The following is an 18,773-nucleotide window of genomic DNA, read 5'->3' on the forward strand; positions in this document are numbered from 1 at the left end:
GGCTTGAACAGTTCTTTCCTTTGTTTGGATAGGCTGTTTATTTGAGATTGGTAAAGGCTTGGTGTGTATCTCTGTGGCACACTAGACCTAAGGTGGAGGAACATCCACCTTTTATACTCTATCGGGTTTCTGTGGAGTGACAATGAGACAATGAAGCTGATTGTACTGTCTGAAGAAACATGCATTCTCTTCTCAACATGTTTAATCCTGTTCCCTCATAACAATTGCTGGATAAACGTTTTTCATAATATTTAACAAAAGGCTGACTTGCAATATCTTCATATCTGAGAAACAAATGCAAATCAAACAAATCCAAATGTCATCCATAAAATCAGTCTGACAATTAAAATATAAACTCTACTTATTTGTTACAGTTACCTATCATATAGCGTCAACACATTTGTATTAATGTTAATAATCAACCATTAACAACGGGACAAGACTACCCCTAGCGACTAAAATGAGAACTGCAGGTCTAATGACAGCCTGAATCTGTTGACACAGAAATAGCCTCAGATATCAAACGGCAAATTGAATGTTCTACTGAAACAACTCTAAACAATAATAAATAAAAAAAAAACTTCCACACATCAAATGTGACTCAATCAATGTGAATCAAAGTGGGCAAAAAATTCAACTCTTGGCAACATTTTAATTTGACATAGTAAGAATTAGATTATTATTACAGACGAATAAAAAGGACGCCAATCCCTGTACTTCTCCCTCTATAATAAATGACTGTATAAGTGTGTCTACTATCTGTAGAATAATATGCATTCAGCCATTCATTAAAACGAATCAAACAGTGCGATGTCAAAACTCTGTTCTTTTTAGAATAAAACTCTACTACGCGTAAATAACTGTATAAGCATGAATGACTTCTTACCATTTGTGAGCGATGAGCCACACAAGATGACGAGGAGCAATCTGAAGCAGTCGGATGAGACCATCCTGCAACTCTTCACCGAAATCCAAACCGTGTGTAATAAATTAATACGAGTCCTCGGCAGAGGCTTATAGTTCCGAGTGAATTACAAAAGTTTCTTCTCAAAGCGAGTCAATCAAAATGTCCTTTTTTAAAATTAAAAAAACCCGTGTTGTAAATCCCCAAAAACCCTCAGGTGTACATGCAAAAAGCGGCAGTGATTCTCCCGTAGCCCATGACGCGTTTCGCAGGGGAGCTCTCCTGCGCAGCTGGGGGAGTCCCACTCCCGAACCGGCAAAGAGGAGACGGATGTACCCTCGGGGCAGGTGCTCAAAACAAACCAAAAAGTTAGATGGATTAAATTCAATAGTTGGTGAAAAATAAAGGTTAAGTGAGTGGTGTATCAGCTTCTAACTGGTGTCTGGTATATCCCACAAAAGCCAGATCAATCAGTTCCTGTCTCTCATGCGCGCCTTCAACAATATTCTCCTCCCTTTTGCCTCTGTGCAACACTCAGTCCATGCGCGAGGCACGTTTTATGGAGACACAGTGGAAGGACGCAACGTCACTTTTTTGGGGTGGGAGGGTGGACGACAAACCTCTTTGTGCAGGCTACTGAGGAGGAGATCACTAAACGAGAAATAATGAGGATCTATAGTAATCAGACCAAAATGATGGGTAAGTAGGCTAATAGTAATAGGCTACCATTAAACGTGATAAGATGCAATAGAAAATCACAGCAATTGTATTTATCCACCCTAAGGGTAACTGAAATGAAGCACAGGTTGTTTCAACCAAGATTTATATCAACCTTATTGATTTGGGGTTTCTAAATTATAAAGTAGATCATTAAACTACCTTTTTTAACTGACCTTTGTGTGTAATGCTGTATTTGATGAAATCAACTTACTGTGTAACTGAGGTTAAAGGTTACAGCAGTAATCATGTCTGTATTCATTGTCTCAGAAGGAAATAGAATGAAACGTAAACAATCAGTGTGATATCAGATTGAATCTACCTGTTCATGTGTTTAGAATAAATATTTTTCAAATTTATTTTTAACTTCAGAAACAGGATGTGCCGCTTATTATATCAATGTAAATAATCCTCTTTTGTCCAGCGAGACCCTGCCGCGTGTGGATGTGCTGCAGACTGTTTTCTTTTATCACCACAACAATTACTCTGCTGCTGTAGGTCACAGTAGCAGGCATTGTAAATAAGAACATCCTGCCCTCACCTTTCCGTCCATGTCAGGACTGAACAGCCACCATCTTGGGAAATGGATCTTGAGTTGTGGCGTGGATGAGGCACAGCACAAGAAGTGAAATGTGATGGACACCACTCTTTTATCCCTGTAGCAGGAAAACAGTGAAATGTCACATGAAAACATGGGAAACATTTTCTAACATCCCAGTCTTGGGAGTCCTTTTGCGTTCTGGGATTCTGAGACCAATTAGTCACAGGTCAAGAATTCAAACATTTCCTTTTTAATGAAATTACTTAACGAAATCAAAAAGGAATGTCCATATTTGGGTGGCTAAAACAAAATTCTCAAAAAAGTTAGCACTCTTCTGCATAGTTTAATCCAAAAAATTTGACATTTTCGGGTAATGTGTTGGGTTAGCTACTTTGCTCTAGATATAGACACTAACTATTACAAACTAGTGCTGAAGCAACGTTAAGTTCACCCTTCTTAATTTGTAGACTCGGGAATGGACTCTACATGGCAGATATTGACAAAACTGTCAAATGTCTACAAGACATGGGCTCTCAAGTCTGAATGTTGACACATTGGTAAAGATGATATGCTACAGGTTGACACATACAAAGAGAAAGATATTGGTCTTCGTAATGCAAAACAAAAGAGGTGAGGTTTGCAAGAAACTGCTTTGTCTACTTCAACAATTTTCTTAGCGTGTGTTCACATTTAAGTCCTCATTGAAGGAGACATTCCCACCGGGCCAAGAGGGCAGCAGATAAGTCTCCTGAAGAACAATTGCTGGAAGTTGCTAGCTGATAGGGGTGGGTTTAAAGTGTTTTATTTTTGAATCTGGTGTTCAAAAACACACTATGGGGGACTAACTGGTTTTACACACACAGCATGCACTCTTCCTTTAAACCCAACAGGAATGTCCTCTTGGGTAAATTAACCAGTAGAAATAACGTATTTCTTCAGCAAAGGGGTGAAGGGGGTCGGACTGCATGCCCTGCTGATCAAATGACTGTAGTCAGTCTTGATTTCACAGTCTCCAGACCCCACTCATACTGCAGCTTTTGGAAGCAAGAAATAACATTTTTGGAAAGATAAAATGTATAGCCCACACTACTAAAACAATGTATTGCATGGCAAAAATATTATAAAATGTGGATCTTCGGGCGCCCAGATAGCTCAGTTGAAAGAGCGGGTGCCCATGGGCTCTCTCTAGCTTCCCTTTCATGTCTTCAGCTGTCCTTTCAAATAAAGGCCTAAAAATGCCCAAAAAATAATCTTAAAAAAATAAAATAAATGTTGATCTTCAAACTAGGGTCATTGAAAGAAGTCTGTACTAGTTGGAAGTTGCAAGAAGCTGGCCCATGGTTCAAGATCTGGGCTATGAAACTGATAAGAAAATATTGATATAAATAAATCTGATATGAAATATTCTTGTTAAATATGTTGTGGTCAATATTACCATTTTGGATTAAAAGTAAAAGTGGCACATAAAAGGTAATATGGCATAAAAAAGTTAGTATAAGGAGCTGTTGTGTTTAAAGTAACACTAAAGATCGTGTTTTTGAACATCAGAGTAAAAATGTCTATGCCAACTCGGATTACTCAATAATTACTCATTCCTGTACCATTTTAACAGGGAAGAATTCTCAGGTTTATTCATCTTGACCAATCTATCTGGTTACTTTTTAATAAATGAGCCTGATAAGGCTGAATGAAAATAGTTTCCAAAATAGCCTAGTTTAGTAGCCTATGTAGTATGTTCTAAATGTAGACCTGCAATACAGTAAAATGTACTTCAGTACCATTTAGGCTATTCCTCTGCTAGGGATGCTGTATAAAAAATAAATAATTAGCTTGATCAGATAATATTAATAAGTGTGTACATATAAAGCAAAGTAGTATAGTATTAGTATAATAATCAAATGCAGCCACATTTTTTTTTAGATATTTTTGGCCTATTTTGCTATGCTTAAAAAACAGTGAAAAAGAACACCAACAAGTTTTCCCATTGATAGATAAGTTAAAGCTAGTCAAGGAAACCTTGAAAGGTTATACTGTATTCAGAGATCTAACCTAACTTTAGAAACGTTAACAATCATGTTAGGACGTTAGCTAACGCAAATGTTTTAAATTTAGGTAGCTAGCTAAATATCAGTCAATGTTGGCTAACTAAGCTAATGGTAAAATTAGCTTGGAAAATTCTAACTTGTCACATAGCTAAGGCTAACTGTAACCAGCTGTAACCAAGAATTTGCTAACATTATACGTTCTAGACACTGTGTAAATAGGCTATGTATGGCTAATGTTACAAGACATCTTTAAAAATTCACACTAATCCAAAACTTGTTGGGGTTTCTTTGATTGTTACCTTCTGGTTAATTCTTCCGCCTCTTCCTTTATGCTCTTCCATTAGGCGCCTCCCCCAACCTCGCGGGCATTTGTGACAGCTGTCAATCAAACAAGATGGCGCTGTAGGGAGCTAACCCTGGAGCTAACATTATTATTTTCAGCGGTAAAACCTAAAACATGGAGAGGTTTGTTTTAACTGTGAAATGTGAGTAACTATCCAGTTCAGTTGTTATAACTGCTATTTTTAGACCGTTTTGGTTAGCGGTTACTGACCTGCCTCTGATCTGGGTCAGTAACCGTTACCGTTGGCGACGTAACCTGTGCCTAGAGAGCAAAGACTGGCATAGAGTTTCTCTGCCATTAGCTAGCAAGGCTACCTAGCCATGTTAGCTTGTTCATGTATGCTAACATTACCTCCGCATTGACTTCTTCTAATGTATGCCCTTTACTTCGCTACCTTAGTCATGACCAAATAATTGAAGAAGATTTTATATTACTATACTGTATAAGGTACAATATTATTATGTAAATTATGTACAACAAGCCTTTTTTAAATTCTTTATTGCAAAAAAGTTGAAATGACAAAAAACAGAGATACCAGGGGTTAACATTAAGGTGTAAATACATAGCTAACATCAAGAAAAAATTAAAAGAAGTAAGCCTTTTTAACACCTTTACCAAGCTACCTTATTACTCAAAATTGTGCTTAATTGACCCAATTATGGGGGAATCTGATAACCTAGCTAGTTATGTTATTTTTTGGACAGAACTATCTATCAGACTATCTAGCTAGCTAGGTTAGTCAATGGCAATTTATTCAAACAATTGCTGAACTTAACGTTAGTCTAATATTAATAAAAAACAACAAACATTTACTGGTTATGGCTTTTAAACTGTTGAAGGATTCACTATTCTTATTTCATATCCTTGAATACTTTGGTCTTTTGAGACTAAATATAACTAGACTAAATAATTAAACAATCAATACTAAAATAATGTCATTTAAAATATTGTCTCAGCCCAACATTAAGCTCGTTAGAAGTGAAATTTGCTATTGCAACATTAACTTTGTCTGGGAAAACATTTTACTTATTTCAAGAAAAGTTGAGTTCGGGTCCTTTCAAGATGTCTTCATTTGTTTTTGTTTATACACAGGTCTCACAGAGAATCTACTGCAGCGAAAGCTGACTGATTATGATGAGGTGATAGAGAAACTCTTCTCTGAAGTCTCTTGCCTAGAGGATTTCCCCAAAATAACAGATCCACAGGTAGTTACAAGCATGTGAGAGAATTCATTCATTTGACTGTAATAGTAAATAAAAAACTAAAGAAACCAAAAGTATACCAAATGCGATACCAACAAGTGTATATCTAGTTGGCAGTGTTTTTTACCCTAAAAAAGTGATGCAATATTACTCATTAGTCTGAATTTACCATAATTTACGTATATGACTTATGTTACTAAGTTCTAAAGTTTTACATCAGATCTATTTATCACTCTTTATCTCACTATTTTATCACTATTTCTTTAGCATTAATTTCACTATTACATGACTATAAGTTGGTAGAATTTGTAGGTTGCATGCATATTTATTTTTCATTACTCATGTTACAGCTTGAGGAGTGTGCCATCCAGCTGTGGAACTGGGCAGTTACTAAGAATGTGGGCTCCACTATAAATAAAAGTCAGAAAGCCAAAGGTACACTTCTAGTTGCCGTATGTATTTACATAAGAATCTTACTGATGATAACCCCCCCCCAGTGAATGAACACATTGCTTCAATTGTTTAGAGTCCACTCTGAAAGTATTAGTTAACAAAGCACATAATTCAAAATTTGAATGAATAAATACAACTTGCAATGACAATAAAAAATACATACAAGTTTTTGAAAATGCAAGTTTAACATATTATCTGAAGTGTTGGCACAATGTAAGGATTGCAAGTTGGGGAGGTCACTGTTGTGTCTCGTCACATTCAAATGTTTTCACCATCTCACAGTGCGTCATGTTGCATGCAGTCTTCTGTACTGCTGTGAGCCTGAGAATCCAACAGAGGGCATCATCCGCAAGCAAATCCTGGTAAGCAATGCTACAGGCATCATCTGTGAGTGGCCAACATTTTAGGAGGACAAAATCTGTTTGTCAGTGTCTAATCTTTACAGATGGCCAGCAAAACAGGGAGGACCTGGCTGGACTGCAAAAATCCCCAGATGGCAGATCATTTCTTAAGGTTTGCTGTCAAGGTAAAGAATAAGAAAATAACACTCAAACTGAGAGAGCTTCAATCTGTTCAAGTTTAAAGCAAACCAAAAATATGGTGTCTTTAAAAATGATTCGACATTCAATATCCCTAGAGCCTGGAAACTCTCTATGGCCAACTGACGTCTAGGGGTGACAGAGCAGATGACATCACTTCATCCAAAGGGGATGTAGAGAAGGATCTGCTTCGAATACTCTCATGCCAGGCAGAATCGGTGAGCTGTGGCACATGTGATGTTCAACACCTTCAATGTGAATATTTGTTCTTGTGATATTTGGCAGCTGAGGAAGTGCTATTTTGAAAGACTTGCAGTGTGAACTGCGAGACAGCTAAAATGTTTACCTAGAAACAATGAGAGAGGGAAATCTTATTCTGTGCTTATATAGAATGTTATACTGTTTCAAAGTTCAAATCGGTTCTTTTCAGGCCTTAATTCAAGGGAATAACCATGAGGCTGTGGTCTATGTGCAGCGCTGTAAGGACATGCTGCTGCGGCTACCTAAAGATGTAAATGAAAAAGCCCTCTGTTATCACTATAACAACACTATATATCTTTGTTCCACATTAACATAACATATTGCTGTTGAAGGTGTAGGAGATGTTAAGTCTGAATATATTTTTCAATGTAGACGGCGTACCTCTCCATTTTGTGCTACAACTTTGGAATAGACACTTACAATCTGAGAAAGTTTGAGGACAGCGCATTTTGGCTGAGGTAAGTAGAATGTTTAAAAAAAAAAGATAGTTCTGAGAAACAATGCAGTGGTAAAGCGTTGTGATGTGTTATTCATTTTCAGCCAAAGCTATGAAATTGGGAAAATGAATAGTAAATATGCCCCTGGATCTGAAGTCCAGGTAAGATAGTGCAAAACAAAATTTACAAGGTAAACAAGGTACAAATGAAAATAATAATTGTTATTACTGTCTTCAATTTCCCTGACAATAGGCTAAGGTTTTAAGGCTCCTTGCCACTGTTTATTTAGAGTGGGACTGTCAGAGGTTTCAGGAGAAAGCTCTTAATGCTGTCGCTTTAGCAAACAAGGTGGGATATGAGAATTCATTATCAAATTGTATTCTAAATATGCATTTTTTTAAACATACACTTACAAAAAATGCTCTGTACCCAATTGCAATTTGACAGGAATGTGTGAGCGCCTCTGGGCTGAACTTAAAGATCAGAATACTCCTGAAATGTGGGGCTGCAGATGATCATATCAGAGCAGGTTAGTTATTACCTGAATCTCATTGAATAATTTATACAGAACTTCATTAACATAAACAGCAGTGGGGCATCAGTGGCTAAGAGTTTAGAGAAGTAGATGCAAGAAGGAAATGTTGCTAGTTTGATTCTGTAAGACTACCGGAGAGAAATTTGGAAAAGCTAAATATGGCTACTGATAGATGATTGTGCTTGTACTGGGACTCTCACAACTTTTCATACTGTATGTGTCTATGGGTAACTTGCACTTTAGTTAAATGCATATTTAAAAGCAGATCATAAAAATATCTTTTCAGGACTTAATGAGATGCTGGAATCTAAGATTTATCTTGAAGTGTGTCTGAGCACGGTGAAACTACTCATGTCTGAAGACAGGTAAAACCTTCAGCATCTTTGCTACTACTCTACTACACTTTGATCTTTGTAAACCCACAACCCATATGAACAAAGTTTTTGTTAAAGGAATGCCCAGATGCATGCAATGCTAAATGTTATCTGTTTATTTTCATAGAGAAGTGCTGGCATTTGAATACTTGAAACGTGTATGTCAACACTTTGAGTCCTCCCCTGACCTGGGAACTGCTCTTGTCTTGCACATTGAGCTTCTGCTGCAGAGGGGCAAGGAGCTGTTGGGCAAACAGAAGATAGAGGATATCATCACTGGTACTTTATTTTTGCATTCCAGTTCTTCAATAAGTTGGTGTACCTCTGTATTAGCAGTAAACCTTTTTTTTCTTTTTAAACCCACACAGGCCACTATACAGGAAAACAGCTGACTCCACAGGCCCTCACTCGCCTACATGTCATGCTGTGGGATAAAGCGTCCAAATATTTTGAGGTATGATTAATATAGCCTTGTTTATCCTTAATTCAAAAGATAGTGTGCATACACATGTATAATTATTAGCATTATGGCTGAGAGATCAGCACTAATAGCAAGGTGGCGGGTGGGGCCACACAATGCCAATTGCTCCTAAATAGTTAGAATAGGTTTAATGCAGAGGTTTAATTTCCACACAGTGATACATAAAGGATAACTTAATACTCTAATTATATTTCTTCCCAGGCCAAGAACTATGCTGAGGCTCTTCAGTGGTATAACTACTCCCTGAGTTTTTTCAAAGCAGGTCAAATGGAGCCAAACTCAGCCAAACTGCAGAGGAACAGAGCTTCCTGTTTTCTGCAACTTAAGCAACTGGAAAAGGTAAGACAACTTCAGCCACAGTAGCAAGTTGGTGGTACGTGACAGAACTCGGCAGCCCCAATGGCAAATGCTCCTGGCACACATTTACGGCTGTGGCTCAGTGGTAAAGCGGTTGTCTGCCAATCGGAAGGTTGGGGGTTCAATCCCTGGCCCTGCAGTCCCATGTCGAAGTGTCCTTGGGCAAGACACTTAACCCCAAGTTGCCATCGGAGTGTGAATGTGTGTGAGTGTTTATCTGATGAGCAGGTGGCACCTTGTACGGCAGCCTCGGCCACAGTGTATGAATGTGTGTGAATGGTGAATGTATCCTGTATGATGTAAAAGCGCTTTGAGTAGTCGTTAAGATTAGAAAAGCGCTATATAAATACAGCACATTTACATTTACAGTTTATGTATGTGAGGTATGTTTGCTTGTATGTGAGGTATGTTTGCTTGTATGCTTGTATGTTTGTGTTTGTCAGGCAAAAGAAGCAATTAAAGAAGCAGAGCGATGTGATCCTGACAGCATTTTCACTCAGTTCAGTGTTTACAAGATTGCCGTGCAGGAGAACAATGTGGAAAAAGGTATTTACAAAGCATTAGTTGTGTGATACCTAAGGAGTAAAAACTGATGCGGCTGTAGTCCTACAGTTTTACAACAGCCACAATTTTCAGCATATTCTCTGTGGTGATGAGGAGGTTGTTGATTTGTACCAGCTGCAGAGGCGGTGAATGCGATGGGACTTCTGTCCAAGAGTCGTGTTGCCAGTCAGGACGGACTGCTGGTTTCTGAGAATGCAGCTTCCAATCTCCTCAGTCTGGCTGCTCAGATTGCTTTGGAGGTAGGACTCATCACTCGCCTCTGTACACCAGTTGTAAAGAATTGGGAAAAGAATTAGTTTAGTTTGGTGGAATTATGACTTATCCCTTGTCAAACTTTTATGACGTTGTTATGGTGTTGTAGGGCTCCAAAACCTTGGGTTTAGTCCTCAAGAGCGATGCTTGCAGCCTGGAGTTTGTGGGTGGGAATCTGATGAACGATCATGTCTTAAAACACTGCACTTATCTGGGGAGGATGGCATGATAGCAGATGTTTGGTTGTTTGTTACACATTTCCAGGAAAAGCTCCTCATTGGTAAAAACAATCAGCTGGGATCAGAAATAAAACATTACTGGTTACCACCTCCCCAGGCTAATTGCACATAAACATATGAATAAGTACTGACAAATGTTTTGTAGTTACATAACATGACACAGTTATTTGACTGGTGGGGGGTGGTATTAATGAGGACAACGTATGTCCCCCTGTGACAGAATGAACAGCAGGAAACTGCCATGAAGGCTCTGGAGAGCTTGTGTGAAAACTCCAAAGATGAAGCTCAGGTTCTGACTGCTCTCAGGTCAGATGCCAGATTTCTAGATTTATTTTATTTTGAATCATTCAGCGTTCATGTGTTCGGACTATGTAAACAAAACATGATGGTACAGTTTCACACATAACATGACAACATTTAGTAGAGAGGGCTCATGTGCTGAGAGATTGTAGCGAGTTTGCTTGTTTTCCATAAACCTCTATGATCCACTGACCTATATTCCCTTGCTTCTCCACTGAAAGTGTGTCTCTGTATAATACAGTTAGTAGGTGAAAGAAAGGAGGTCAACACCAGTTTCTCCATTCATCTTTTTTATAGGTGTTTGGTTCGACTTGTGCTCTCCACAGTAGAAAAATCGAGTAATGAGATGAGGTGAGGGGAAGTGATTGTACCTAATAGTGTTTACATACTGTTGATGCTGCCTTTAATCAAATCAAAAACGTAGATTTACATTTACTACATTTACTACTTACATTACTCCACGTAGGGATGGGAATCTGGATGTTGTGCTGCCATATTTAAAAATGGGTGAGTACATATGCAACAATTGAGGTTGAATTGTTTTTTGGGAAGAAGTCGACTACAGTATCTGCTGTGCATCATAACCCACAAATGTTTTGTTTATCGTCACTGCAGCACTGCAGAAAGTTTCTCAGCAGTCCTGCTTGACTGTTGAGCAACGCAGAGAGGAATCTAACTGGTTCAGGAAGATTGGTACCAAGACTTCCTCTAATTGTCACTTCAGTCTAACATGGTATGCGATTGCTTAAACTCTTGCAGCACCTTCATTTTGTGTGTGTGTGTGTGTCTGTGTCTGTGTCTGTGTTTGTGTCTTTACAGCGTGGAACTCCGCTCTGCAGTGCGAGAACAGCCCTGACAGAATGAGGGATTTCTTTGTGCTCTCGTACCAGGCAAGTGCCCTTATTAGCATTGCCAGGTGAATTCATCAATATCAGCAGTACATGGCTATAGAGATCAATAACACCTGAACAGGGAATTAACATTGCTTTAGAAAGATAGTTTAAGATAAAGAATCTCTGTAACCCACAATGTCCTTTGACTTTACCTTCAGCAGAATACCTGTATTTGCAAATTGATTTTTAATCTTCATTTCTACATGAGATGCTGACTGAGTACACATGCATTCATGTCTGAGAACACCTCTGTACAATTAGAAGTTTGAGAGAAACTGGGATGAAGTACTTTATGTTGGGCAAAATCATCAGATGTAATTGATTCCTACCACAAATGTTCCAGTTTGTTCTGTGCTCAGAACTTTCACTTGTTTTGAACTAACCAACTTACCTTTGTTTTATGGAACAATGACATCTGAATGAACTCGTAGCTCTCCCAGCTGTGCCCTCCTGATCGCACACTGCTCATGGGCCAGAAGACGTGTCTGCTAATGGCTGCCGCTGCCTCTCTGGAGATCTGCAGGAAGTCTCTTCACTCCATCCAGGTGTGTCACCCACTCCCTCTGTCCATTTACTCCATTTAGTACGCTCTCCATCCTCATGGATGGAAATTTACCAAGACCGGGAGAAGAGAGGTGACTAACCACATTATTGGTGCTGGCGTAGGCGTTTCATTTTAAATACCTCCTTCCTTTGAACAGTAAATGAACACTAGATGGCGATGATGAATCCAGAATACTCTTTGGGGGTTTTTGTTTGGTTTGTAGACTGAGGAGCTCACTCAGGCTCTGGAGCACATTCAGATCTGTTGGGAGGTCTGGAAAACCCTGAAAGCATCAGGTACCTTAAGTAGCTTCATGATCCAAAAAACACCCATATTTAACTATTTACGTATATCTTTCATACAAATTAAATTAAATGAAGCAAAGGAAATGTATTCTCACCATGTACTTGCAGGAAGCTCCCCAATGGACCCAACAGACACACTGCTGCTGCTGTATGAATTTGAAGCTCGGGCTAAGCTGAATGACCCCAAGGTTGAGACAGTACTGGAGTCTGTCCTGGAGCTTGACAGTGTTGAAACCAAAGTGCTAGAGACCATTGCAGGTATTGTTCATCTCATCTCTGCTGACATGCCTTAAGAAACACACACAATCAAGTATTTGCAGTATGCTGGCATCTTTTTTTTATTTCTTTCTTTCTATATGTAGCCTTAGCCATGGAGCCTCCAGCCCACTTCCCTCTGTTGTGTAAGAAGGCCTTGAGGGCTGCTCTCTCCCTCCACAAGAAACAACCACAGACTGACCTGACTCGCTGCAGGCATACCCATCTTAACTCTGCATGAAAACACCCTTGACATTTCATTAACAATCCATTCCCACAAATTGCATGTTGGAATGAAAGGTATTCTGATTTTGTGCTGTTGTGTCCCTCTGTTAGCAAGTGTGTCCACAGCCTGATCAAGCTGTCCCTCCCAAGCGGTGTGTCAGAGGTGGAGGCCCATGTGCTCGAGGAGGTGTGGGACTACTACGAGGAGGCCCTGTCCATCATTGCAGCTGCAGTGAGTCAGCACCAATCACACATCGCCATCCGTTGGCACCCACCTCCTGTTCCCTCCAACAGAATTGCACCCTGCTATATAATTAACCCCCTCTCTTCCACTCCATGCCTGCCTACTGTTCTGGAAGCCATTTTTTTTTATCAATGGGCTTTCAGCCGCACTTCAATTAGCAGATGCTTCCATTCACCACCCCCTTCCTGCCAATTGGAATGTTAATGTGATGTACAAGTCATCATACTGCCGGTGAGCTGCGGCTCTGAAAGAGGCATCTAATCATTGAGACATTACACTGCTATAGAGGCAGTGCATATTTCCCCTTTCATTTTGAGTTATTATTCAAAAGCTGTTGAATTCTTTGGATCAAAGTGAAAGCCCAAGATTAAAGTGGTGTGAAAAACGAACTGAACTTTAGAAATGATAGACCTTTGAGTTTGTTTACGCGCTGTTTAGGATTCCAAAGGATTAGTAAAGGTTAACATATAGTTGAACAGGATTGGATTGAAGTTACTCACAAGCTTTATCCACACACAAAAATGTTAAATGGCCTTTTGAACAGCTTCCTGCTCTTCTCTGCAGCCAGACGACTTCCCAGAGATGGAGACGCTGTGGCTGCTGACTCGGGCTTGGAACACAGGGATTTTGCTGTACAGCCTGGCTCAGTACCCCGAGGCGGAGAAGTGGTGTGGCCTCGCCATGAGCTTCATCCGCCACCTTGGATCACTGCAGGAGAGCTACGAGACACAGGTGCAGGACTGGTGGAAAGGAAGGGGGGAATGAAGCAGACTGGGGTGGCTGTACGGCTCACAGGTCTTATGCTGTATCGAGTATCATTGTTGACCTTTGTAAGCTTTACAGCTGTTTTTTTGTGAACTCACAGATGTCAAGCCTCTACAGTGAAATCCTGGACAGGTTGGACAAAGCAAAGAAGAACCTCATCATGGAGGAGTAAGCCAACAAGGAGAAGTCGACTGTGGTCAGCCATTCTATAAGTGGATCCGTTCTATAAGTTGCAGATGAATGTTATTAATGTTGTGTTAAAATGTTCACCAGATGTTCTAGTTTGGTAAAGTGAATTGTGTTGAGGAGTTAAGACACAAACCACATTCATTTCAGCCTTTATGCCCCCCCCATGCTACCTGTCTTTCTCTCTAGTCTCCTGTCAAAAAAAGGCTATGGTAAAAGTAAATGAAAGGTGGTCTCATTTTAATCATTCTATTGTTTTTTTTTTTAAAGCCACTGAGTGGTTTAAAGTGTAATAACAAGCAGGTCATAACTGAGTCACATATTTTATTTTCAAACAAATAAACTCTTGTCAAGTCCCAAAATAAAACCCAAACAAAAGTTGCAGGACTGTGTTCCCTCATGACTAGGACAGGGAAGACCATGAGGCCAAGTGTCCTGATAGGCTGTACCACCTGCAGTGACAGGAAGAAACTACTGTACAATCAAAGGGTTCATGTTTGCAAGCACTTACTGCACAGATGTGCTAGAACATAAACATCACCCAAAAGTACAAACAAGAACCCTGACCCCCCCCCCAAAATTAAAAGCATTATGTCATCATTTCTCTCATCAGAACAAAGACCCTCATCAATTATACACACACAGAGGCATTCAGGTTCCATCTTGTTATATACCACAACCTCAATGGAAAGAGCAAAATGAAATCAAGTTCTTTGGGCTTTGACATGGCTGACTGAGGTATAAATACCACACACATTGTTAACAGTCAGCTGTATTTCAACTAAACATCAGCGAGGACCAATTCTAAACTTCTAATGATGTATTGATCAATGATCCTGGTTTCTGTGATATTGTGTAGGTTTCTGCCTGCATCTCTTTAATTATTTTACAATATATTTTTTAAATCTATACACCCAGACACGTTCCACAAGAAATCACATGTAGACAGGCCCTACTTTAGGGAATTGAATTCCCAACTGACTAGTTAATTTCCAATAGGCATTTGAAGAGAAATACCAACAATACAGCACATTTGTATGGAAATTATATCTCAATAGTAGCTCAAACTTACTTACCTGACATTTGTGGTCTATAAAACATTTGTCTCAGTTTGATTCACACATGCATGAAGCACAGGTGAGGGGGATCTGCTGGGGGCTTATTTACATTGTACAGCTACCACACCCTTTGAAACAGTCTGCAAGCAGTTTATAAATGGCTCTGTTCCCTTCGGTTATTCCCTGAACTCTGGTTTTGACACAGGTAATGACAGCTGGTTTAGCAGTGGTGCCTGGCAGGTGGGCACACCTGTTCAGAAAATGCCTGCAGGTACAGGTGCTCTGTGGGTGGGGGGAGAGCAGGGGACCCAGAGGTCTTAGGTTACCACTTCCTGTTGGGTCTGGCTCTCTGAGAAGATAAATAAAAATGTTTAAAAAAAATCCCTTGCGCTCTTCGAAAAGCTGAGGAGGAAAGCAAGACCATTCACAGGATCAGGGGCCACAGTACTCCTTCAGACGCGCTCTCACATGCACACATTAACATACAGTGCCGAGATCTACATGGGAGGGTGGAGCAGGTCATTTCAATCCTGGTGATGCCATACAGCCAACTCAAGAGGTTATCGCCCCGACGGCCTTGAACAAATTCACCGCCTCGATGAAAAAGAGAAGAAACATAATGCAGCCCGATTACACTGTAGAGTTGAAATTGTACTAGAAGTACTTGCTTGTTCACATTTGACAGCAATGAACTCTGTCGTCGCCAAAACATGGCCCTTTCAGTCGCAGGGGAAATGGTATCTGTACGTTAAAGATTCCTGAGCTGGTCTAGCTCACCCTAGACACACTAAGAGCTCAACACAGTGGTTCAGCCCCTTCCAACAGATTCATTAAGAATTTATACGTGTATAGATACACAAAGCATGTAGGTTTTAATCAAACCCAACTTTAGTGTTATTTTTGGTAGGGGTACAGGGGGACAATCCAAAACAGGTTATATTAACTCTTTAATTGTTAGGACATCCAATACAATTATTGTCTTGTTCTACCCGTTTTAAGGCCGCCATTATGGCGGCAGATAGGACAGTACCATATGACCATTCAATCGGAAGAGAATCCTCTTGGAAGGCAGAGAGTGTAATAGGGTGGTCTGCTGCTCAACATGAGTTAGGAGGCTCTGGCTGTCCAAATTGTAATCCAATGGCCAAATTCTTTAATTACACAGGAAGGAAGGTTGAAGTGCAGGCGAGAAAAGGCGCCCGCAGAGGCGAGACTTTGTTTTGATCTATTGCAGAGGTGAGACTTCGTTTGAACTATTGCACTCAAGTCAGGCCTCCTGGCAGCTGGATGACACAAACAAGTAAGAAAAGATTTGAATGTTTCATCTCTTTTCCTTGTCAATTGTGTGCAAGCTCCCTCACAGACAACAGGTAGTCACAAAACAGAATTTGTATTTGATGTAAGGCAGTTTGGTGTTTTGCAGAGAGCCCAGTTACACTTCTCTACCTCCAACCTTTACACAGAGCAGCTAAAAACCACAAGCAAAAAATCCCACAAAGAAAAGAAAAAAGAAATAAAAGAAATTTAACAGCCCTCCAAATTGACAATTCTAGTGAAGTGTAAAATGTGTAGTATTTAATACGTAGGAAAATCTCAGTGGGGTTTTATCATTTATCTTGTGATTTCATAATATAAATGTAGAGATTCACAATGCATTTCTTCCTCTTGATCTGCCTCCCGAGGTGTCTTTATCAGCGGCAGCACAGACATCTGGCAGACGACCAAACAGCAAGCTGGTTTGTGATAAATAGATCACCAGTTTGTAGGCTCCACTAATTTGCTCAGTCATTATAAACAAGAGAGATGACTCCTTGAACAGTACCAGGGCTTGATTTTTATCCAGTCTTTAGAAAAGAAAGAAAGAAAAAAAAAAACCTTAATTGGTCTTCACTTTTCATCTTGCGTGTCTTTTTAAGTGTGATTTGATGAACATTTACAAAGTGTTCCAACTTGGTATGATTGGTCTCTGTTTCCCTGCAACTTCTTTTTGAATCCCAACTCCTCTCTCCAGATTTCTGTAACATTCTGATCTTCAGTCAGTCCGAGTTCACAAAAGGATTTATTCCTTTTTCCCTTTTGTTTTCAGTTGACAAATTCCTTTGGAATGGCATTTCCAGTCTTGAATGGATTTTGTTGAGAAACTCATGCAGGGGTGTGCACAGTCACAGTAATGGTGATAAGACTTCTTTTTCATTTAGAGAGTAACATAATGATGACACTAAAACTTGATATGAAACATATCTGCAAAAAGGAGGTGAGGAGGGGGGCTATTTGGGCTCGGGTGGGAGGCAGAAGGGGAGCTCTGCACCGATGCAGAGGGGACGGCGGGGAGCTCAGAGCTTCTCTGAGGAGGGGATCCAGATGTAGGGACCAGACTGCTCCTCAATGATTAGCTTGATTTTGTTGTAGATCTCCTCTAGTGAGTCACCCTGTACAATAGCTGGAGGGAAAAAACACAAAAGGCAGGTATATGTTAATCCGAACTGGAGTTAGATAGAAAATTAATCGGGAACAATTATGGCAATCATTTTTCAGTTGATAACCAAAGCAAAAATGACAAATATTTGCTTTTTTTCCATTTTTCCCCCCGAATTTTCTGTTTTAAAGCTTTAGTGCGTAGTTTCTGTCACCCCATGAGGATTTCTAAATGATGACCACAAAACTGTCAGCGCGTCCACATGATACAAGCCTTCTGTGATCGTGGACCCCCCGCAGTTGCTAGTAGACAAGGAGGACACGGAGGATCAAAAAAATTGACTGATCAGACAAGGTATTTATCAGACAAGGTAATTAACTTCAATCGAGTTTCTGCGCACGAAAGTCACCAAACGCAACAACAACCTTCTGAACAAAGCCATACTGAGAGAGTTGTTTGGGGCTGATAGTCTTAATGAGCTTTGTAGCAACTCATTTGGCAATGGCTTGAATGTAACAGACGTTCATTAAAATAAAAAAGTTATGCATTAGAGCTTTAAGTATTACTTATGTAATATCTTTATATTTCGGACTGTTGATTGAACAAAACAAGACATTTGAGGACGTTACTTTGGGCTCTCAGAAATTGTGATGGGAAACTTGACATTTCACTTAGTAAAAGATTAATCTACAAAAAAAAAAAAAAAATTAGTCGCTCATCAAGTAGTTGAGCGACAGCAAATTAGTGTGAAACTTTTTTCATAAATCGATTTACTGTTTGAAGTAATTTTACCAAACATCTGGCGCCAGCTTCTCTGTTGGGAAGTGTTACTGCTCATCTCGTTTAATGGATAGACTGCAGTAAACTGAATATTTTTGCCGTTTTTTCAATTTTCTTTTGTCAACCAATTAATCAAAAATATAAAACAGACTACATTTAATTAGGGAAAATCATTAGCCACAGCCTAAGTCAGAACTCCAAAGCAAGAGGGCAGTGAGACCGACCTGTGAAATACTCTCCGAAGTCTTGCTCCAGCTTAACTGCCTTGTCAAAGACTTTATTGGCCTGCTCATACGTCTGCCTCTTATTCATTTCCCTGAAAAAGACAAGTAGCTGTGGTTAGTATCCCAGACGTACCACTCATATCTTCTCTGCAGTCTGTAAACTCATTTAAAAACATAAAGCTCAAACTTACATTAGGGCTTCAATGGATTTTGGTTTAATAAAGATGGCAATCGGATAAAGTTGTGCTTGCTGCAGTCGTTTTATGGCATTCCCAGACACATCCAGAATGCAGTGTTTCCCCTGTTGGCAGGTAGAGATATGCTGTGTTAAAAA

General features: G+C 39.7%; 3 protein-coding genes across 13 annotated transcripts in view; 1 reads left to right on the forward strand and 2 right to left on the reverse strand.

The window, feature by feature from the left end:
• kdrl (kinase insert domain receptor like) overlaps positions 1-2,279 on the reverse strand; it is a 49,207-nt gene extending 46,928 nt beyond the window's left edge. Inside the window, exon 1 of one of the 2 annotated variants that reach the window (XM_034883644.1) lies at positions 2,163-2,279. Coding sequence is in view for 1 of the 2 variants with exons in the window: in XM_034883643.1 (XP_034739534.1) it covers positions 887-950 (64 nt within the window). In the remaining variant the exon portion in view is untranslated. Of the gene's footprint in view, positions 1-886; positions 1,449-2,162 lie in introns of those variants that run through there. The other variant, XM_034883643.1, reaches the window with a different exon arrangement.
• A 2,185-nt stretch (positions 2,280-4,464) lies between these two features.
• On the forward strand, positions 4,465-14,148 carry tex11 (testis expressed 11). 3 transcript variants are annotated; one of them, XM_034883646.1, is made up of 29 exons: positions 4,465-4,692; positions 5,643-5,755; positions 6,103-6,187; positions 6,488-6,567; positions 6,651-6,731; positions 6,843-6,962; positions 7,175-7,255; positions 7,378-7,463; positions 7,546-7,603; positions 7,695-7,790; positions 7,890-7,971; positions 8,264-8,342; positions 8,479-8,630; positions 8,720-8,805; positions 9,034-9,171; positions 9,633-9,735; positions 9,868-9,992; positions 10,465-10,550; positions 10,842-10,895; positions 11,011-11,051; positions 11,160-11,237; positions 11,364-11,434; positions 11,869-11,982; positions 12,205-12,277; positions 12,395-12,544; positions 12,649-12,757; positions 12,878-12,998; positions 13,575-13,742; positions 13,876-14,148. In XM_034883646.1, exons 1-29 carry the CDS (start codon positions 4,665-4,667, stop codon positions 13,945-13,947), a joined length of 2,730 nt encoding a protein of 909 aa, XP_034739537.1. In that variant the 5' UTR covers positions 4,465-4,664; the 3' UTR covers positions 13,948-14,148. The 3 variants fall into 3 exon arrangements, with proteins under 3 accessions (XP_034739537.1, XP_034739538.1, XP_034739539.1); XM_034883647.1 differs by having other exon boundaries at positions 13,893-13,978; XM_034883648.1 differs by lacking the exon at positions 4,465-4,692 and adding an exon at positions 4,872-4,997.
• A 119-nt stretch (positions 14,149-14,267) lies between these two features.
• dlg3 (discs, large homolog 3 (Drosophila)) overlaps positions 14,268-18,773 on the reverse strand; it is an 80,228-nt gene continuing 75,722 nt past the window's right edge. For all 8 annotated transcript variants that reach the window (XM_034883653.1, XM_034883657.1, XM_034883650.1 and 5 more), the window contains 3 exons: positions 18,631-18,740; positions 18,440-18,531; positions 14,268-17,459 (listed from right to left, as the gene is read on the reverse strand). In XM_034883653.1, coding sequence (XP_034739544.1) covers positions 17,353-17,459; positions 18,440-18,531; positions 18,631-18,740 — 309 coding nt within the window. In that variant the 3' untranslated portion in view covers positions 14,268-17,352. The remainder of the gene's footprint in view (positions 17,460-18,439; positions 18,532-18,630; positions 18,741-18,773) is intronic.

The sequence above is a fragment of the Etheostoma cragini genome, chromosome 10 (genome assembly GCF_013103735.1).
Source record: "Etheostoma cragini isolate CJK2018 chromosome 10, CSU_Ecrag_1.0, whole genome shotgun sequence".
NCBI classification, from domain to species: domain Eukaryota; kingdom Metazoa; phylum Chordata; class Actinopteri; order Perciformes; family Percidae; genus Etheostoma; species Etheostoma cragini.